Below are 22986 nucleotides of genomic sequence, written 5' to 3'. Positions count from 1 at the left end.
AACACTTTTTAGGACAGTAACTTGCAAATTAGCCTTTAAAATTAGCACTTTAGATTTTGAACGTTGGAGTCCCATAGACTTTAATAGGGTTCTAAAGTATGCTATATAGTTAGCTCCGTCGAATCTTCTTTATACATTCGACAGACACCATAAGCCTTCCAAGACAGATTCGACCGTAATTCATGTGGATTTTCGGACGAATGCAATTTTTGAACGAAAAACGAAATAAATAAAAACGAATTTCGGGAGTAACTAAATAAATTAAGTTTTCAGACGAAAACGAAATTCCGAAACGAAATATTTTACTCTGCACATGTCTACTGAGATGAGCCTGCCCTGAGAATCTGAGTGTGTGGACAATACTTCGCAGGGGAGGTTTTTATGTATCAGCAGGAGAACACCCGCCTTACGGTTAACGGCATCTGAGCCTAGGACCTTTCCAACCCAGAGTTTCTGCATGCGATGAAAGTCTGGAGCGGATAAGTGGGTTTCCTGTAGGAGGGCAATATCTGTTTTCAATCTTTTTAGGTGCCGTAGGACCTTCAATCTCTTATTGGGCGATCTTAGGCCTTTCACATTCCAGGATATTATGTTCATGTCAGGGGGGGCGAGAAGGGGAAATGGGCCGATGTTGTATATTTAACGCTAGCCGGTGGACCGAGTAGGCCAGATTGTAGATTAGATAGAAAGAACCTGGTGTGGCAGTGGAACCCGTAAAGTGTGACGGACAGAGGGGGGACGTGGTCTCCAATAGAAAGATAGGGGGGGGAGCAGGGGGGATGGGGAATAAACTGAAACACATACATAAACAAAAACATTGGAGCGAACTTCGCTTTTTTCCGCATGGAGTCACTGTGTAGGCCAGCCCCCAGTGCACGACCCAAGGCATGGAGCAAAAGCACTCGGGTGGGAGTATGAGCAAGGTTAAAGGTGCTAAGGGAGAGCCAAAAAAAAAGAATACGTGCCATGGTATGGCGCTAGTCTTGCACAGTGAGTCCAGAGGGAGCACAATAACGTCATAAGTCATGTTAGGAGGGAGCTTCGTAGATATATGTAGTTTAAACATTTTAGGATAAAGACCCAAAAAAAGAAAACAGGGTAGTATACAGGGGAAGCATATACATAAAAGAAAATGTGGACCGTAAAAAAAAAATATACGCAGCAAAAAGAGCATATAAAAGAAACAAATAAACAATACAAAGGTACTAGTGTAATCAAAAAGTACAACATATATAATGGCCGCAATAGCGGCAGGGCCACGTCCAAGCGAGGACAGAGAGTCAGTCGATGTAGAGGTGGCCAGGAAAAACAAAACAACGGTGGTGTGATTTCTACATAGTAGCATAACTTGGCACGAGGCCTAAAAATAAGAGAAACCGGGTAAGCATCAGGCAGAGCATCATCCTCGCCTGATCGGATGAATGAAAAACAAAACAAGGCAACTTACAAGTCTGATGGACCCGGCAAAAGGGTCACCGGAAAGGTGAGCAGAGGAGGAATCAGGGAGACTGCCATGTCTTCACCGAGTGGTATCACGGGGATGGCGGTCCGGGGCAGAGGGCCTGAACCGTTTGGGCGAGTCTTTCCGTGGGCTCCTTTGGTCCAGGGAGCGGTTAAGCGATGATGGCTTGGATGGGGTGTGGGGGTGCGAATCCGAGTGAAGAGAGCGTAGAAATGCCTCCGCTCCGGAGGGATCTTGAAAGGTCAGCTGGTCGCCGTTTGGAGCTTTGAGGCGCAGGACAGCCGGGAAGGCCAGGGAGAACTTGAGTTGCATTTTGAAAAGTTCCGAGCATACCTGCTGGAATGCTTTCCTCTTCTTGGAGACCTCGATGGAATAATCGGCGAAAATCAGGACCTTGATTCCATCCAGTTGAAGGGAACGGGTTTGTCTGAACTTCTGCAGGATCAGGGCCTTGTCAGAGTAATTGAGGTACTTTGCAATTATGGGTCTGGGGGATTTGCGTTCAGGTGCGGCCGGACCCATACGGTGGGCCCTCTCTACCGTGCAGGGGCCCGGGAGGCCCAGGGCTTCTGGGATGCGAATCGCACAAAAGTCAGATAATTCGGAGGTCTGAAGCGACTCAGGGATGCCAACGAATCGCAAGTTACTCCGTCTGGCCCTATTCTCCAAGTCATCGAGCTTTTGTAAGATGTATTGGTTTGTCCTGTCCTGGGAGCGTTCAGTGGCTTGGGCCTGGTATAATTCCTCCTCCATGTCTGACACGCGGTGTTCCAGGTCGTTTAGTCTGGTGTGGTGTTCGCCTATTTGGGCCTTTAACTGTTGCATGCCTGCATTTACGGCCTTTTCCACCGATGCAGAGATCATGGGGGATAATAGAGCAGCCACGGCCTGGGCAATGCGTTCCGTAGTTGAGTCACCAGCAGGGGTTGTGGGGAGAGTGCCCTGGGACGGAGGAGCTTGAGGGGTCAGTGGGGGTTGTGCAGAGCGAGGGGAGGATGGGTCACTGCTCACCTCCATGTCCGTTGTGCGCTGCGAGGAGAAGGTAGCCGAGTAGGCCGAAGCCGGGGCCTCAATTTGCGGCCGCGCCGCGGTCGCGGGCGGCGCCGCGTTCGTTCGCGCGCCGGATTTCTCCAGGTACTTGTCCATGGCTTAGAAGGCTATGGCAGATGTGGATTAGTGGTTTCCCAGCCGCTCGGCCGAATTTATAAGCCGATTACAGGGTCGCGCTGCGGGAGCTGAGTGAAGGCGCAGTCACTCCATGCGGCGCCGGAACCGGAAGTCCCAGTCTCCGTTCTAACTCACCCCAAAGGTGTTCTATGGGGGTTGAGGTCGGGACTCAAGTTCCTCCACCCCCAACTCCCCCATTGCTTTGTGCACTGGTGGGCAGTCATGTTGGAACAGGAAGGGGCCGTCCCCAAACTGTTCCCACAAAGTTGGGAATATGATATTGTCCAATAATGTCCTGGTATGCTGACGCCTTTAGGCCCCTTTCACACTGATGCGCTTCTAAACTGCCAGTAAAACACTGAGCGCTTTTGAAGAGCTTTTCAGGTGCTTTTTTTTTTAATACAAACGTTTTTTATTAGGTGATAATCAAAATACACAGTAGTGCTCATATACACGACTTGCAGTAGCATTGTACCATGTTACAATACAGCTCAGATGAAATATTGAAAAACAATATCAAGAGAAAACAAAAAAAAATAGAACAGCGTTATAAAGCTAGTGAAACATAAAAATTCCAGCAGTGCGGCTGTGTTTAACTATTCTAGAAGTACCATGCTAAGGCATTCAGGATGACTGTGTAGGTTGAGATAAGAACAAACTAAATTTTACAATAATAATAATAACTGACCGTAGCAGAAAAAGAAAAAAAAATCCTTTGCTCGTAAACTTTAGCCCTGTGGCGACTATTATTCGCCCAACTTCAGAAGGTAGAGGATGTGTAGAAATTGGTGGACTAGGTAACCAGGTCAGGGTCTGCGAGACTGTCATGCCCCAGAAACAGGGTACAGGGCTAACTCACTCAGAGATCCACCTGAGGGAGAAGGGGAGGGAGTACCAACCCCTCCGCCCCCGAGCCGATCGGCCATGTGGCCCACTTGGCAGTGTGGATGTGCATAGAGTCCATTAGTGTATGGTGAATCCGTTCCATAAGACGGATAGACTCCATCCTTCGAATTACCTGAGACCAGGGAACCGAGGGTGAGCGCCAATGTAACGCCACCGCCCATTGAATGACACTAAACAGTGTATTAATTAATCTCTGGGAGGATCGGGTAGACCCCGGGAGTGAGGCAAAAAGTAGACAGTGTGCAGCTGTCAATTCAACGTTAGCCCCCATGATGGTGGCAACCAAGGTCGAGGCCTGATCCCAGACAGGTTGAAGTAGGGGACAGCTCCAGAATGTGTGGAGCAGTGTGCCAGGCTCAGGGCAACCCCTAAAGCACCCGCCAGAGACCGTAGGAAAAAACTTATGTACCCTCTCAGGGGTGAGATACCATCGTGTGTGTAGTTTCATTACGGTGTCCTTGATTGCCATGGAACGGGAACATCTATGCATATTCCGGAGCATGTCCTGCCAATCCTCTTGAGAGAATTCGGTGGACAGGTCTGCTTCCCACAATCCCATGGCTCTAGATTTCACAGGTAACTGAGCTTCTATTAGGTGCTTATATATAGTAGAAATAGTGCCTTTGTCTCTGGAGTGTCGATAGCATAGAGATTCAAATTGCATATTAGAGGGGTCACTAACTACACCATAGTGTGTTTGGAAAAAATGGCGAATTTGTAGATATTTAAAGAACTCCCCCCTCGGAATCTCGTGTCTCCTCTGGAGGTGCAAGAAGGATGTAAAGTGCGGGCTATCATTGCAGAGAGCTCGGAGGGTGACCAGCGACTTCCGAATCCACCAGCTAAAAGAGCTGGGGGACTCAAAAGCCAGAGGAAATCTCTTATCCCCCAGGAAGGAAGCCAACCGGGGTCTGCTTGGGAGTAATCCAAATTTAGAGTGATATAGTGACCACAGATAAAGGGAGCGGCTGACTATAGTGTTTAGGGGGGCCAGAACCCCTGGTCTCATCTCCCCCTGCCACAGGATACCCGGGAGAAAATACAGGCGTATGGACTGGGTTTCAAAAATCAGCCATGGCACCCCAAGATTAGGGGCGTGCCATTGGGCCGTTTGGGCCAACCTCGCTGCCAGGTAATATAACCAAATATCTGGTAAACCCAGTCCACCCTGGGGCAGGGGTCGATGCAACAGAAGTTTCCCAAACCTGGGTCTCTTGTTCTGCCATATGAAAGCATTAATGTCGCGTTGCAACAGTGTAAGAGCTCGGCGTGGGACATACAAGGGGAGGGCTCTAAAAAAATAAAGTAATTTGGGCAGAATAGACATTTTAACCGCGACCACTCTCCCCATCAGGGGGATATGATAAGTGGACCACAGTTTTAGCCATCTCCTAACAGCCGCGAATGCCACAGGAAAATTAGCATTATAGGTGTCCGATAGAGTGGAGGCAAGGTGAATCCCGAGATAATTTAATGTATGTTTGGATACTAGTAGACCAAAAGTGTTTTGGAGATGTAAGATCTCGTGGGGGTGAAATTAACAGGGAGGGCCGAACATTTGGTTAGGTTCACTGCCAACCCTGAAATTTTCCGAAAGGAGTCTAGGTTTGCAATAAGGTTGGGTAACGAAATTAAAGGATTGGGCAAGAACAGTAGAACATCATCCGCATATAGACTAAGCTTGTATTCCCCCTCTCCCTTCAGGTACCCACCTATATTCGGGTTAGCAATGAGTGCCCTGGCCAGGGGTTCTAAAGCCAGGGCAAATATTAATGGGGACAGTGGACAACCCTGCCTGGTGCCCCTGCCTAAGGGGAATAGCTCAGAGGAACAACCCGGGATCTTCACTCTAGATTGAGGGTTCTGATATAGAGCTTTAAATCCGTGCACAAAAGCTCCTGTAAACCCAAACTTAGATAAAACTCTGTCAATGTAGGGCCATAAAACACTATCGAATGCTTTATGTATATCCAGTCCCAGGATCAGAACTTTCTTGGAGTATAACATTCAAGGCCAATCTAATGTTGTCCGTGATTTGCCTGTGTGGTATAAATCCCGTTTGTTCGCGACCAACCAGAGTACAAATAATAGGGGCTAATCTGTTTGCTAATAATTTTCCTAAAAGTTTAACATCGTTATTTAATACCGAAATGGGCCTATAATTTTGGGGCATGGTGTGATCCTTATTCGGTTTGGGGATTAACGTCATGTTGGCATGAAGCATTTCCTCCGGGAGAGCATGACCTTGTAAAATCTGGTTAAAAAGTTTTGTCAATTTGGGGGCCAGGATTTGGGAAAATTGTTTGTAATATAATGAGGTGTATCCATCCGGGCCAGGGGCCGTGGAGGATTTAAGGGATTTCATTGTGGCTATAACCTCTTGTTCGGAGAAGGGGGCATTCAGGGTTTGAAGATGTGAATCGGACAGTGATGGAAGGCTCACCGAATCCAACCACTGGTCCACATCCGGGGAGACAGGTTGGGAAGGGGGTGATAACAACTTCTGGTAAAATGTTTTGAAAACCTGAAGTACTCCTGTGGGGTGGGTAACTATGTGACCTGAATCGTTTCTTAATTTATAAACATGGGGAGGCTGTAGGGACTGATGAAGTTTGCGAGAGAACATACTGGAGGCCGTATTACTATGCAAGAGGAATTTAGCCTTAGACCAACGCAATGCCTTCTCAGTATGCTCCGATAGGATTGTGTCTAACTCGGCCCTCTTTTGGTTGATTAACTGCATAGTGTCTGGCGAATGGGAAACAGAATGGGATTGATATAATTGCCGTAATTCATGGGTAAGGGAACGGATCTGCTCACCTTTCTGTCTTTTTTTAGTGACTGCGATTTCAATCAGGTGGCCCCGAAGGACCGCTTTATGAGCTGTCCAGAGTGTTTGAGGGGAGATATCCCCGGTATCATTAATTTGGAAGTAATCCTCTAGGATGCCCACAACGCGAGTGTAAATCTCCGGGTCCGTCAATAATGAGTCATTAAGCCTCCAAGAGGCCGCATTAGGGGAAAGGCCAATGTGGGAGGTGTGAAATGAAACCACCTGGTGGTCAGACCAGGGGCACGGATGTATAGATGCGAGAGGCGAGTTAGCCAACAATATAGGGGAAGTGTATATGTAATCTAATCTAGCATAGCTATCGTGGGGGGTGGGAATAATGGGTATATTCCCTTGTACCAATATTCAGTGCCCTCCATGAATCAATAAGTTGTAATCTATCCAACGAACGACTTAGTAATTTCGGAAAGGCCTTAGCACAGTGAGTGGGTTTACTGCGGTCTAACGAGGGGTTGGCCACCAAATTAAAATCCCCCCCCACAATTAAATGAGGGGAGATATACCTGTCTAAAATTCGTAAGAATTGTTGATAAAAAGTACCTTGTGCAGAGTTTGGAGCGTATAGATTAGCTATAGTCGCCGCCTTTCCCTGTATCAACCCTTGCAGCACAATGAACCTACTATTTGGGTCCTTATACACATGGGAAGGTTCAAACCGCAAAATATTGCGGATATAGATCGCAACTCCCCTGGCCCTGGACTCAAAGGTGGTATAGTAGTGCAATTTATACGACTTGTCAAAAAATTTAGGACAAGACGTAGAGGAGAAGTGAGTCTCCTGCAAAAGTATTATGTCTGCTCCCATACGCTTATATTGGCGGAAAGCCTTCCTTCTCTTTTGGGGTGAGTTGAAACCCCTCACATTGTGTGAGATAATCTGGAGCCCCATTATGAGGTGCATAGGCACGCTATTCTACAGACCCTACCAAGGAGGCGTTGTACCCCATGCCAGAGTCCAGTACCAAGGGAGCCACTCTCACACACATTATGAAAAAGCATTGACAGAAGGCGGTTAGGGCCAACTGTCCACCGATTAGAAAAGTCTAAAGTAGAAAACAAAGCTATCCATATATCAGGGCAAGTATTACGGTCAGTATAACCTAAAAACAAATAAACTGAAACAAAAACAAAATAACTGTGGAGTCTGGGTGGAAAATCCAGCCAGACCAATAGAATGTACACCTGAGGCCCTAAGGCCCCTACATCCACCTGTTCCATTCACTCCCCGCCAACTAACAGTCCAAACAGGGAGTGGAGGACCAGTGTGGAGGGGGGGAGAACCACAACGCCAAAAAAAGGCAGAGAAAAAATTATCCAGTGAGGAACAAAAAAAAAGGGGAAAAAAAAGGGCAACCGTCCCCGGGGACAGGGAGACACCAGAGTTACTTAGCAATTATATCCGAACAGCTTGCACAAATACAGGGGAGGGGGGGAGAGATTCAAAGTATCCAGGTAGGTCGACTGAAGGAACCCGGCCATAGGTTCCATTGAAGACAATCAAAATCCTTGCAGGACAAACTGGGTAAGTCCGGGAAGACCGTGAAGTATTCACTCCTCAGGAAGTGGCTGAAGCCTTCGAGAGCGTCTGTCTCTGTGGGGTGATGGAGTGGCCCAAATAGGAGACGGGCGAGGAAACGGTGGGTGCCTGGGTGTTTGCTGTCTTTCCAACAGGCCCAACTTCATCAGAACTTCTCTACCCTCCACAACTGTGGAGGCAACATGCGTGGAGCCATTATGTGGGACAATCAATTTAAATGGAAACCCCCAACGGTAACGCACCTGAGCTGTTTGCAATGCAGAGGTAATTTCTTTCATCTGTCGCCGCTTCTCCAGCGTGGCCGGGGCTATATCAGGAAAAATTTGAACAGCGATCCCATCCAGGAGGATACGTGGGGTGTTGCGGGAAGCTCTGAGGATTTCCTCCTTAACAAGGAAGTCTTTAAGGCACATAACAATGTCCCGTGGGGGCTTCTCCGGGGGTGGTTTAGGCCTCAAAGCCCTGTGCAGTCGGTCACATATGAAAGATTCCTTAGATTGGGTAGGAAGAAGAAGTTGAAAAAGCTTGGTGATCGTGGCCGGGAGATCCGTCACCGACTCAGGGATCCCCCGCACCCTCACATTATTCCTGCTGTTTCGGTTGTCCAGGTCTTCCAAATGATTCTGGAGCTGGACAACCGTGTCTCCCATCATCTCGTGGTCTCTCCGCAGATCCGCATAAGCTAAATGGAGCTCGTCATGCTTTACTTCCAGGAGGTCCGTCCTGTTCCCCAGGGCCGCTAACTCCTGCGATAGTGTGCTGGTCGATTTCTGTAACTCTGCCTGGAATTTCCTGGCCAGCCTATCGTACATGTGGGCAAGGCTGTCTTCAAGGTCCGCTTTCGTTAGCTGGGAGTCCCCCGTACCTGTATGCGAGCCCGCTGCGCGCGGAGTCTCTGCGTCCACGGAGGCCTGGGCGCCATCTTGGGACATCTCCTGCTTCTCGGTGACTCGAAGAAGATAGTTGGTCAAGGAGCGCTGAGCGGTTTTCCGCTTGCCCTTCTTAGCCGTCGGCATGCACGATTGGTCCCTCGGGCCGATGGGATAGCTTTGGTATCGATCGGTGAGCAGATATGACCCGGGGAGTGATTTAGAATCTCCGCTGTCCCCGGAGCTCCTGTGTCTAGCGACCTGCTTGCTCCGCGCCGCGCATGCGCCTTTTCAGGTGCTTTTGAAGTGCTTTCGACTCATTTCAATGGAGAGCGGTGTCTTTTTCATCACCCCGCCAGTGCACTGCCCCAGTGTGAAAGCATTCATTGATTTTAATGGAAATAGGTTTTCATGAGCTTTTTTAGGTGCTTTTTTTTAGCTTGAAAGCACCTGAAAAGCACCTCAGCGTGAAAGGGGTCTAAGAGTTCTCTTCACTGGAACTAAGGGGCCAGGCCCAACCCCTGAAAAACAACCCCACACCATAATCCCCCTCCCCCCACACCATAATCCCCCCTCCACCAAATGATTGGGCCAGTGGACAAAGCAAGGTCCATAAAGACACGGATGAGCGAGTTTGGGGTGGAGGAACTTGACTGGTCCTGACTAGACATGGGCGCCATCAATAAATTCGTTTCGTTCTGTTACGTTTCGATTCGTATTAAAATTAATTCGTACTTCGTATTTCGTGTCCGAAATTCAGTTTCGTTTCATACGAAAAACAAATTGTCGTTAGGTTCGTGTACGAACGTTCTTTACGATGAATTTAAAGGCAAAAATATACCTCAATATGACAGTCGATGCTGATGGAAGTTCGGTTTTTATCCGAAATACGAAATTCCGTTGAAGAATTTCCGATCCGAAATACGAAGTTTCATTAGATGAGAAAGAGAGAAGCGGATTGTCTGCCATGCACCGCTGGTCCAGTTTGCGCTTGCTCCTCCTGGGGCTGCTTATTATGAGGGGCTCCCACCATCCCTGTGCTATGCTGACTTCCTCCTGGGACTGCTTATTATGAGGGGCTCCCACCATCCCTGTGCTATGCTGACTTCCTCCTGGGGCTGTACCTCTGGTGTGCTTATTATGAGGGGCTCCCATTATCCCTGTGCTATGCCGACTTCCTCCTGGGGCTGTACCTCTGCTGTGCTTATTTTGAGGGGCTCCCACCATCCCTGTGCTGTGCTGACTTCCTCCTGGGGCTGTACCTCTGCTGTGCTTATTATGAGGGGCTCCCACCATCCCTGTGCTGTGCTGACTTCCTCCTGGGGCTGTACCTCTGCTGTGCATATTATGAGGGGCTCCCACCATCCCTGTGCTATGCTCATTATGAGGGGCTCCCACCATCCCTGTGCTGTGCTGACTTCCTCCTGGGGCTTCTTATTATGAGGGGCTCCCACCATCCCTGTGCTGTGCTGACTTCCTCCTGGGGCTGCTTATTATGAGGGGCTCCCACCATCCCTGTGCTGTGCTGACTTCCTCCTGGGGCTGCTTATTATGAGGGGCTCCCACCATCCCTGTGCTGTGCTGACTTCCTCCTGGGGCTGCTTATTATGAGGGGCTCCCACCATCCCTGTGCTGACTTCCTCCTGGGGCTGTACCTCTGCTGTGCATATTATGAGGGGCTCCCACCATCCCTGTGCTGACTTCCTCCTGGGGCTGTACCTCTGCTGTGCATATTATGAGGGGCTCCCACCATCCCTGTGCTGACTTCCTCCTGGGGCTGTACCTCTGCTGTGCATATTATGAGGGGCTCCCACCATCCCTGTGCTGACATAAGCATAATGACGACAACTGATCCGAAATCCGTAAACAAAAGTTCATATTGCGTACAGAATTCGGAAGCACGGCAATTTGTATTTCGGATCCTCCCGAACATACGAATTTTGGGAGATTCGTACGAAACGATTCGCACATGTCTAGTCCTGACCTCAACCCGATATAACACCTTTGGGATTAATTAGAGTGGAGAGCCAGGCCTTCTAGTCCAACATCAGTGCCTGACCTCACAAATGCGTCTTCTGGAAGAACGGTCGAACCTTCCCATAGACACCCTCCTAAACCTTGTGGACGGCCTTCCCAGAAGAGGTGAACCTGTTATAGCTGCAAAGGGCCAACTTAATATTGAACCCTCCGGACTAAGACTGGGATGTCATTTAAGTTCATGTGTGTGTGAAGGCAGGTGTCCCAATACTTTTGGTTTTATATATATATATATTAGGCATTAGGCGTGATGTGTGAAGAGAAACTCGTAACAAACATTTAGTGAGGTTTTCTCAAATGTAATTGCAATAGTGGAAATATATGCTTTATGCTTTCTCAGCAGCGTATATCGTATTTCCTTCCCTTTTTTCTCATCCTGTGTTTTTCTTTTTTTATTCTACTCGCTTCTCTTCTTTAAATTGCAGAGTATGTCATTTAATGAATGCAGCTGGCAAGGCTCTGAGTCATAGCTGTATACTCCTCTATAGTTCTAGAGTATACAGTATCTTATCCTGGGAAAAAAAATATATAACACACAATGTAACTCACCAGTCCTCGAACGTGGTGGCTGCACTACTTTTCATTTTGCAGGCTTTGTGCGAGAAAAGAAAAATAACTGTTGCTCTTGATAGAAATCCTGCCTTCTTGTAATGAGTCCCCAGTTTAGATGCCAGAAGACGAGGTTGGGTCACACAATGGGGACTCCTGTATGTCTCTTGTCCCTCACAACCCAGTTGGGTGGAGGTGGATCGTTGCCTTGGTCCAACAGCAATATTTCATCACTCATTCTGTGTCTGTATAAATCTTTTCTCATTGGATCCCCTCCAGGATCCATCCCTCCTCCCCAGTCTAGTGTTTGTAGGCTCCTCCGGAAGAGAAACTCCAAGAATCAGTCTTGTTATGGTAAATTTAGATACACCTAGAGGCAGGGCCGTCTTTAATATTGATTGGTCCCCGGGCAAGACTTTTCTTGGGCCCCCCCCATGCAGTTTCGCTCTCCACCTGCTCTGAGACATACAATAATTAGCAGTTAGACCCAAAATCAGTATACTGAATCAGATCAGGCAACTATTGTGATTGGTTGCCAGAGGTTAGTGTATCATTACCGCTCACTGATTAGTTTCTAGAGGTAACAGCACACATTACGGCTCACTAATTAGTTGCTAGAGGTTACAGCACATGATTTCTGATTGTTGATTGGTTGCTAGAGATTACTGTGAATTTGACCTCGGGGGGCATGATATACATATCAATGCTGTCTGTCGCTGCTATTTACATATGAATGCCGGTGATTTACATGTAAACACAGGGTCTGCAGATGAGTCATCTGTACACAACAATAGGGCAGATCTGGGCAGCACTTCACACTGAGATATCGGGACACAGCACGGGACTAAAACTTCAAGGGACGAGGGAATTTAAACCTGGACAGTTGGCAAGTATGACGCAGCTGCTTTGGGCCCCACAACAATGACAGGGCCCAGGGCAGCTACCCCTTTTGCCCTGCCTTAAAAACGGCCCTGCCTAGAGGAGGTACAAGTCATCCATTACCAGAAGACAAGTTTAGGTCATACAACGGAACTCTTGTATCTCTCTTGTCCCTCACAATTCATTTGGGTGGAGGTGGATTGTCCTCTTGCTCCAGTAGTAAATCTGACTATTTAATCACTCCGTCTGTATCTGTATAAATCTTGGCACACTGGCCCATTCCAACATCTACAGGCTCCTCTAGAAGAAGAACCCCAAGAGGCAGGCATTTTGTTTTGTAAATTTAGATACACCTAGAGGAGGTACAAGTCACCCAGCTCCAGAAGACGAGATCAGGTCATATAATGGCATTCTTGCCTGTCTCTTGTCCCTCACAATCCAGCTGGTGGAACTGAAAGGTGCTTCTTAGAAAAACACCCAAGAATCAGTCAAGCTTGGTAAACTTAGGCAATTCTTTTGCCTTCAACCAAGACTTAAAGGCAAGAGCTGCTTGAACTGCTTGATCCCCCCTTCAACACTGACTGTGACTGAATCCCTCCCACTGCACTATTGTATTCTGACAGCTGGAGGTTTCCCTGCCATCATAATACAATGACCTCTGCTAGTGGCTATCGTACAGACATGCTGGTTGTATGGAAGATGAATCGACTTCAGTACAACCAGCCTGCCCAGAGATGAATCGCAATTCAGCTGGTTGATGCTGAACCGTCCAAATTTTGTTCTCTCTCTGGGTGACTTTAGATACACTTGGAAGAGTGTCAGAAACCAGGAATCAGACTGAGACAGAAGTTCAGCTAAATCTCACTTGTTTAACCACTTGAGACCCACACTATAGCCGAATGACGGCTACAGAGCGGACCTCCTTTGCCGGGACTACATCTATTGACGTCGCCCCGTGTACGAGCGGCCTGCGCGCCCCCTAAGGGGGGCGCGCGCGGCGCGCTCTGTGATCGGCGAGTCTATGAGACTCGCCTGATCACTGATCCGAGCAAGGGGTCGATCCCGACCCCTTACCACGTGATCAGCTGTCAGTGACAATGACAGCTGATCATGTGATACAACAGAGCCGGTAATCGGCTATTATTCCTCCTCACGCTGACAGCTCAAGGAGAAAAAAAAAAGAGCCGATCACCAGCGACCGTGATCGGGACATCAGTCCCAATCACGGCCAGCCCTGCCAGTGCCCACCTGCCCCCTGCCAGTGCCACATCATTAAAAAAATAAGTGCCCCCCGTCAGTGCCACCCAGCAGTGCCCATAGTGCCACCCAGCAGTGCCCACAGTGCCCACAATCTGCCTCAACAACAGTGCTGCACCCCAGTGCCACATATCCATGCCCATCAGTGTCATCTACCAGTGCCCATCAGTGCCACCCAGCAGTGCCACCTATCAGAGCCACCCATCCATGCCACCCATCCGTGCCATCTTATCTGTGCCCATCTTTGCCCATCAGTGCCGCCTTATCTGTGCCTATCGGTGCCACCTTATCTGTGCCTATTGGTGCCACCTTAACTATGCCTATCAGTGCCCACCAATGCAGCCTATCAGTGCCGCCTCATCAGCGCATTTCAATGAAGGAGAAAAATGACCTGTTTGCAAAATTTTATAACAAACTATTAAACATGATTTTTTTTTTTTTTTGCATCTTTTTTTGTTTGTTTAGCAAAAAATAAAACTCCCAGCTGTAATTAAATACCACCAAAAGAAAACTCTATTTGTGGGAAAAAAATTATAAAAATTTCATTTGGGTACAGTGTTGTATGCCCGCGCAATTGTCATTCAAAATGCATCAGCGCTGAAAGCTGAAAATTGGTCTGGGCAGGAGGGGGGTTTAAGTACCCAGTAAGCAAGTGGTTAATAATAATAAAAAGAGGTAAACAGAGTAAACATAGTCAAAGCATAACCAGAGCTCAGGAATGGATAGTCAGCCAAGCCAAAATGTCAGGGAGCCACAGATGAGCGTAGTAGAACAGCAAGCAGGATCTGGAGCCAGAAGGAATGTCAGCCAAGCCAGTCTTTAACAGGAAAACAGGAGAGCGTCTCTAGAGATGTGACCAAGGTGAGGGCAGAGATCATCTGGACTGGACGGCTTAAGTAGGCAGGACTGACGAGCAGGATATCATCAACAGGTGAGTCACTGTGGAGAGATAGGAGCTGGCAATTAGCCGACGGCTGAGTGGCCAGCTCAGAGAAGGAAGGGCTGAGCCCAGCCCTGACAAAGGGATAGAAGTCACCCAGTTCCAGCAGACAAGGTATGTCTTTTTTGCCTCACAATCTATCTGGGTGGAGGTATAAGGTCCTTTACACAGAGGAGGCATAGCTCACCCAGTTGCAGATGACATGATTGGGTCATACAATGGAACTCTTGCCTGTCTCTTGTCCATCGCAATCCAGCTAGGTGGAGGTGGGAGGTCCTTCTCAGAAGAACCCCACAAGAACCAGTTAAGTTTGGAAAACTCAGGTACAGACAGATGTGGAATGGGTCACCTAGTTCCAGGGGACAAGATCGGGTCATACAATGTAACTCTTGGCTGTCTCTTGTCCATCGCAATCCAGCTAGGTGGAGGTGGGAGGTCCTTCTCAGAAGAACCCACAAGAACCAGTTAAGTTGGGAAAACATAGATACACACTAGGGATTAGACATGTGCTTTCAGTTTTCGTCCAAATGCATTTTCATCCGAATTTAGGGTATTTTTGTTTTAACAAATGATAAAGAACGTGCAGAATCCGAAAACCGAACGATCTGACATAAACAAATGCTTTTCTTTTCGTTTTCATTGCAACAGTTCGATATAGATAGGAGATTTGACATGATGCTGACAATAGAGATCTGTGTCCATCGAACCTGTGGTAGAATGTGCCTAACTTTAGCTCTCTTAGTTCAAGATTATTCTACATAGAGAGAAAAGATTCGACATAGAGAGAAAAGATTTGACGTAGAGAGAAAAGATTCGACATAGAGAGAAAAGATTTGACATAGAGAGAAAAGATTCGACATAGAGAGAAAAGATTCGACATAGAGTGAAAAAGATTCGACATAGAGAGAAAAGATTCGACATTATAGAGACAATAGCAAAAAAGGTCGAATGTGCCTAACCTAACTCTATTAGTCCAAGATTATTCGACATAGAGAGAAAAGATTTGACATAGAGAGAAAAGATTTGACATGAAGATTCGACGAAACAGTCACCATGAGTGGACATTTATGGTAAAATGCTCCGCCCATAGGCTATAGAAGAATTCTAATGTTGGTTGACTAGTAATAATAATTAATAAATATAATTATTACTAGTGTCATACAACATTAGTATTCTACTATGGCTTGTAGGCGGAACATTCGACCGGAAATGTACGATCGCGGCGTCTTACAGTTTAGCTGCTCCGTCGAATCTTCTTAGAACATTCGACAGACACCATGAGCCTTCAATGACAGGTTCAACCGAAATTATTTTGGATTTTCGAACGAATGCATTTTTTTAACGAAACTAAATAAATAAAAACGAATTTCGGGAGTAACAAAAGAAATGTATTTTTTGGACAAAAACGAAATTCCAAAACAAAATATTTCAGTGTGCACATGTCTACTAGGGATGAGCTTTATGTTCGGGTCGAGTTTGACTCAAACATTGGCTGTTTAGATCGTTCATCGAAATACGAACATTATGGGGTGTTCGTGCCAAATTCGAGCAGCGCATCACGCCCCATAATGCACGGCGACATTGCAGTGCATTGCTGTCTGATGATTGGCCAAGCATGCACTATGACCCGCATGCTTTGGCCAATCACAGCACCGTCAGCAAAGAGAGCCATAATTGGCCAAAGCCAGGGTGCCTTTGGCCAATTATGGCTCAGGGGGTTAAGTCCACGCCCCTCACTATATAAGACCGCCTGCACGTTGGCCCTGTGTAGTGTGTTGCTGGCGTTGACCGAGAAACAGTGTCATTTAATTTAGATTGAGCATGTAATTAGTATATATATATATATATATATATATATATATATATATATATATATATATATATATATATATATAGATAGATAGATAGATATACACTGTATCCAGTTTAGCTAGATCTGACTGCAGGCCATTCCTGGTGTACTGTTTCTAATATACTTCTGGCAGGCAGGTGATTCAGTGAGCTGCAGGGCATAAAATATATATAGTCTCCTACATATATATATATCCACTGAATTCCAGTCTAGCCAAGCCTATATCTGACTGCAGGCCATTCCTGGTGTATGTTTTCAAATATACTTTCAGGCAGGCAGGCAGGTGATTCAGTGATCTTCAGTGCATAAAATATATATGTATACATGTTCTGCATCCAGCGTTCTTTCTGAACGCACATTCAGTGCTGCTGGAGGCTTTGTAACCAATCACAGAGTGTGCCTGTCCACAGACTCAGTTGATCGGTTTACCTTCATAAAAATGAATCAGTCTTGGATCACCAGCTACCAAGCACCTGATGCAGATGTAACCAATTAATTTTTTCATGAAAGTGAGATCCCTTGAAGACTGATTATGCTGAGTGACTATCCTGTTATGCTGCATGACTATCCTATTCCTCCTCAATGTTCATTTTGATAGCTTCTGAGAACATTTTTGTTTTGGGGCACCACCGCCAGTGCCTAAGGCCCAGTTTTTCTGCCCCTGTTTAACAGGAGCATATAATTATAATTTTTGCTGTAATATTTTGAAGCAGGGCTCGTTCTTGTGCTCAACTAGAGTATCTGTGAGGGGTTGCAGTGTTGTGGCACCACCACCAGTGCCTAAGGCCCATTTTTTCTACCCCTGTTTAACAGAGGCATGTAATTACAATATTTGCTCTAATATTTCACAGCAGGGCTCATTACTGCGCCCACCAAGAGTAACTGTGAGGTGTTACAGTGTTGTGGTACCACCACCACACCACCACCAAAGGCTCAATTTTTCTGCCCCTGTTTAACAGGGACATGTAATTACAATTCTTGATATAACATTTTACAGCAGGGCCCGTTCCTGTGCCCACCGAGAGTAACTGTGAGGGCTTACAGTGTTCTGGTACCAACAACACCTAAGGCCCAATTTTCTGCAGAGCATATGGGGCAGGCCGTATAGTATATACAGGCGGTCCTCTACTTTCAAACATCAGACTTACAAAAGACTCCTACTCATAAACGGAGGGAGACAACAGGAAGTGACAGGAAGTGAGAGTTAAGCCTCATACACAAGATAGGACTTTGTACAAACTTTCCCTTGGATTTTTGTACAAAGGGTGTCGGCCCTGAACTTGTATTGCATACACACAGCAGGACTTTTTCAGCCAACTTTCACCAAATCACGTGGTTTTTCTGCTCTTTACCGCCACCTTTGGTCAACTTCTGTATTGTTGTCTGATCTTTTGCATTGGTTCTGAGCATGCCTGTTTGTACTTTGTACAAAAGTCCTATGGTTTTCTGTACACACGATCAGACTTTGCTCCATCGGACTTTTGTTGCCAGAAAGTTTGTCCGTTCGCACAGCCAACAAAAGTCTGATGAAAACCAAAAAAGTTTGTCCGATGGAGCGTACACACCGTCGGATGTTGCTCCAAACCAGCTAATTTGCATGTTTGTTGTCAAAAAGTCTGATCGTGTGTATGGGCCTTAACTCTACCCCTAGGAAGGGAAATTCTCTCCTGTAAGCCCTTGTACACACGGTCGGACATTTCGACAACCAAATCCGTCAGATTTTGTCCGTTGGATTCTGTCCGTCGGATCTTGTCCGAAACTGTTGCATACACACGGTCGGACTAAAGGCCCATACACACGATCAGACTTTTTGAGAACAAACATGCAAATTAGCTGTTTTGGAGCAACATCCGACTGTGTGTACGCTCCATCGGACAAACTTTTTTGGTTTTCATCTGACTTTTGTTGGCTGTGCGAACGGACAAACTTTCTGGCAACAAAAGTCCGATGGAGCAAAGTCTGATTGTGTGTACAGAAAACCATAAGACTTTTGTACAAAGTACAAACAGGCATGCTCAGAACCAATGCAAAAGATCAGACAACAATACAGAAGTTGACCAAAGGTGGCGGTAAAGAGCAGAAAAACCACATGATTTGGTGAAAGTTGGCTGAAAAAGTCCTTCTGTGTGTATGCAATACAAGTTCAGGGCCGACGCCCTTTGTACAAAAATCCAAGGGAAAGTTTGTACAAAGTCCTATCGTGTGTATGAGGCTTTAGTTGTCGAAAAATCCGATCTTTCAGAACGTGATGACGTAATTTCGTTACGATGAGACTACGTTCAGGCTAGTAGCCAATAGCTTTGATGTAGGAATTTGATCTGAGCATGCGTGGCACTTGGTCCGATCAAAATTCTCTACACATGATCGGAGTATGTCCGATCGAACCAGTTGGTCGGAAAATATTTCCAACAAGTTGGAAATTTGGGTCCGACGGATATTCCGACGGAATCAGTCCGATGCATACCACACACAGTCGGATTATCCGACAACACGGACAACAAATGTTACAGGGGTGATAACCCTTCCCTATGTTATTCAAAAAGCTTAAAAATAGATTTTTTGGCTGGAGCTACACTTAAAAAAAGTACCTGTTCCAAATTACAAACAGATTCAACTTAAGAACAAACCTACACAGTCCCTGTCTTGTTTGCACCGCCTGTATAATGCTGTTCAGAGTATATAGGGCCTGGGGGCCCCACACTTTTTTTTTTTTTTGGTTTAGGGTTCCCCTTAATATCCATACAAGACCCAAAGGGCCAGGTAATGGGCTCGGGGGGGGGGGGGGGGGTTAGTCATGCTGTTTGTCTTACTGATTTTCAATCCATATTGCCGGGACCAGACATTACATTACAGCTGCAAGCAGTTTTGAATGACTTTTATTCCTTTAGAAATGTCATTTTGCTCTCAGACTGTTCTAAACACAGGAGGCGGGTCCCCAAACACTTTTTATGACAATAACTTGCACATTAGCCTTTAAAATGCGCACTTTTGATTTCTCACTTTCGGGTCTCATAAACTTTAATGGTGTTCAAATGTTCACACAAACTTTCAGTCCGTTCGCATGTTCTGGAGGGTGTTTGGCTCATCCCTAATACACACAGATGTGGAATGGGTTACCCAGTTCCAGAGGACAAGGTCAGGTCATACAATGGGACTCTTGCCTGTCTCTTGTCCCTCATAACCCAGCTGATTGGAGGTGTAAGGTCTATTTCAGAAACACAACCAAATGCCCATTCTTGGTGGACTAAAATTTCTGTGGGTGATTAAACAAATTACAATGCAAAGGGTGCTAAAGTGAAAGGTGTTTCTGAAGGACATGGTTTCTAGTGAAACACTTTTTGACATTTTTCAGTATGGGCTTTCTTTAAGGCCCTCTAGATTAAGTCACTTGATATATCAAAGCTTCCAATGAAGTCAGCACTGGGAGATTTCCATATGCCAGGGGATGTGATTGTAGATCTCAACAAGGAGCAGGGAGGGACCTTTTCAAAGCCGACCATGTGTTACTGGCTGCGTCTTTTACACTGACCAATGTCTGAATGGTTAAGGTTCTCCACTCAGGGCCACCATCCACCAAACATATCTTATCAGTACTGGACCAAACCCGAGAAATGCTACCCTGCCCTTTACCCCCCCTCCTCCATGTCACTTCCTCCTGTTACCCCCATCCTTCCTCGCCGATATACAGACTCAAAAGTTGTACATAAATTATACATAATAAGTGTGATTACTTCTCTAAACATTTACAATCTGGTCCTATAGGTGGTGTCTTACTGATTTTCATCCATATTGCTGGGACCAGACATTACATTACAGCTGCAAGCAGTTTTAAATTACTTTTATTCCTTTAGAAATGTCATTTTGCTCTCAGACTGTTCTAAACACAGGAAACATGCGCCCCTTTACAGGCATACTATAGACACCCCCCAGGTACCATATGTGGAATGGGTTACCCAGTTCCAGAGGACAAGGTGAGGTCATACAATGGGACTCTTGCCTGTCTCTTGTCCCTCATAACCCAGCTGATTGGAGGTGTAAGGTCTATTTCAGAAACACAACCAAATGCCCATTCTTGGTGGACTAAAATTTCTGTGGGTGATTAAACAAATTACAATGCAAAGGGTGCTAGAGTGAAAGGTGTTTCTGAAGGACATAGTTTCTAGTGAAACACTTTTTGACATTTTTCAGCATGGGCTTTCTTTAAGGCCCTCTAGATTAAGTCACTTGATGTATCAAAGCTTCCAATGAAGTCAGCACTGGGAGATTTCCATATGCCAGGGGATGTGATTGCAGGTCTCAACAATGAGCAGGGAGGGACCTTTTCAAAGCCTACCATGTGTTACTGGCTGCGTCTTTCACACTGACCAATGTCTGAATGGTTAAGGTTCTCCACCAAACATATCTTATCAGTACTGGACCAAACCCGAGAAATGCTACCCTGCCCTTTACCCCCCCCCCCCCATGTCACTTCCTCCTGTTACCCATCCTTCCTCACTGACATACAGACTCAAAAGTTGTACATAAATTATACATAATAAGTGTGATTACTTCTCTGAACATTTACAATCTGGTCCTATAGGTGGAGATGTAATAATAATATTGGGGTATCGTGTCTTCTCAGGGGTCTGTAGGAAGACGCAGCTCTGGACCTCCATAGTGGATTTCCCTCCTGGATTTGAGAGTGCGAGGGAGAATGAGGTGGTGGAGGTGTCATGTAAGGAGCAGTATGACAACAGAACGTTCCATCTGAGGTGTGAGAAGAACTCAGACGTTTTCCACTTTTATCCTCATCCTGAGCCGACATCGTGTACACGTAAGAATTGGTCACTTCTTACAAACCCAACAACATGAGTGGCTGCATATTGTATATGTCAGAGATTTGGCCTTCTCCTTGCTCATAAGTTTTCTTTGCTGCTTCCTTTCTGTTGCATCAACAGTGAGGGCCTCAGGAGTGTCACCATTCCCCTACTAAGAGCTCACATGGTAATCTCAGGTTCCAGCCCCCCATACAGAGCCTATACTGGTGACTCCATCTCTAGTGTCCCATCCTATCATCTGTGTGTGCTTTGGTTTTGTCTACTATTGCTCATATGCCTCGTCAGGCCTTCTGGTGTCCCATTAGATCACCCTGGTGGCCCCCCGATGACAGGCTTTGTATCTTCTCCACTCTAGGGAAATGTCAGAGGCTGATAAATTTGGGGCAGAATATAAGCATGTATCCAGTAAAGGAATATTATGGTCGGGGTGAAGAAGTCACCTTGACATGTCCAACTGAATATTCACCCAATTACAACAAAATCCGATGTATGAGAGCCAAGGACACCAACATCTGGAATGTGACCGAGGTTTTCTGTATCTACTCACCAAGTAAGTCACACTTCTAATAGATTTTTTTGTTTTGTTTTGTTTTTTAAGTATTACTAGATAGAGAAAAAAGAGAGAAAATAATTGTGAAAAGCAAAATAACAGCTAAGGGGAGAAGGAGAAGAAGGAGTTAGTTAACCACTTACAGACCGGACCATTTTGCTGGTCAAAGACCAGACCACTTTTTGCGATTCGGCACTGCGTCGCTTTAACTGACAATTGCGCGGTCGTGCGACGTGGCTCCCAAACAAAATTGACGTCCTTTTTTTCGCACAAATAGAGCTTTCTTTTGGTGGTATTTGATCACCTCTGCGGTTTTTATTTTTTGCGCTATAAACAAAAATAGAGCGACAATTTTGAAAAAAACGCATTATTTTTTACTTTTTGTTATAATAAATATCCCCCAAAAATATATAAAAAAACATTTTTTCCCCTCAGTTTAGGCCGATACGTATTCTTCTACATATTTTTGGTAAAAAAATCGCAATAAGCGATTATTGATTGGTTTGCGCAAAAGTTATAGCGTTTACAAAATAGGGGATAGTTTTATAGCATTTTTATTAATAATTTTTTATTATTATTTTTTTTACTAGTAATGGCGGCGATCAGCGATTTTTATTGTGACTGCGACATTGTGGGGGACACATCGGACATTTTTGACACATTTTTGGGACCATTGTCATTTATACAGCAATCAGTGCTATATAAATGCACTGATTCCTGTGTAAATGACACTGGCAGTGAAAGGGTTAACCAGTGGGTGGCAGTGTAGGGGTTAAGTGTTCCTAGGGGCGTGTTACTAACTGTGGGGGGGGGGGGGTTGGGCTTTCATTTAGTGAACACTGATCTCTGCTCCAATCACATGGAGCAGAGATCAGCGTCACTAGTTGCTAGGCAGAATGGAGAAATGCTGTTTACATGGCATTTCCTCCATTCAGCCGTCCCGTGAGACGATCGCGGGTAAGCCCGCGGCGATCGAGTCCGCGGGTCCCGCGACCGGACTCACGGGGGTCCCGACCAACGCGGGAGCACGCCGGCGGCGGCGCGCTCCCGATGGCAGGGCGGCATTGAAGATTGGACGTACATGTACGCCAATATGCCTGCCCGTGCCATTCTGTCGACGTACATCACCGTGCGCTGGTTGGGAAGTGGTTAAGGCCGATTTGAGGTAAATATAAATTACTAAGGTTTTATAAAAAAAATATATTTTTTTTTAATTTAATTTGAGTTAATTTAACTTAAATTAATTCAATTTTAATTTCCCGTCTGATCAATGTTTATAAATAATGTTACTTTGTATCTTTCAGCTGATCGAT

The 22986-nt window shown here is 46.0% G+C and overlaps 1 protein-coding gene across 3 annotated transcripts in view; it reads left to right on the top strand.

The window, feature by feature from the left end:
* The window catches only part of LOC143975706 (uncharacterized), a 90801-nt gene that overhangs the window by 32950 nt on the left and 34865 nt on the right, over positions 1–22986 (top strand). For 2 of the 3 annotated variants that reach the window (XM_077478206.1, XM_077478203.1), the window contains 2 exons: positions 20928–21119; positions 21479–21673. In XM_077478206.1, the coding sequence (XP_077334332.1) occupies positions 20928–21119; positions 21479–21673 (387 nt within the window). The remainder of the gene's footprint in view (positions 1–20927; positions 21120–21478; positions 21674–22986) is intronic. The other variant, XM_077478204.1, reaches the window with a different exon arrangement.

Source organism: Lithobates pipiens, unplaced genomic scaffold (assembly GCF_037356315.1).
Source record: "Lithobates pipiens isolate NorthernLeopardFrog02 unplaced genomic scaffold, aLitPip1_a1.2 Scaffold_13, whole genome shotgun sequence".
Classification (NCBI taxonomy): domain Eukaryota; kingdom Metazoa; phylum Chordata; class Amphibia; order Anura; family Ranidae; genus Lithobates; species Lithobates pipiens.
The sequence above is the reverse complement of the archived record's forward strand: the minus strand, read 5'-3'. Positions and strand labels throughout refer to the sequence as shown.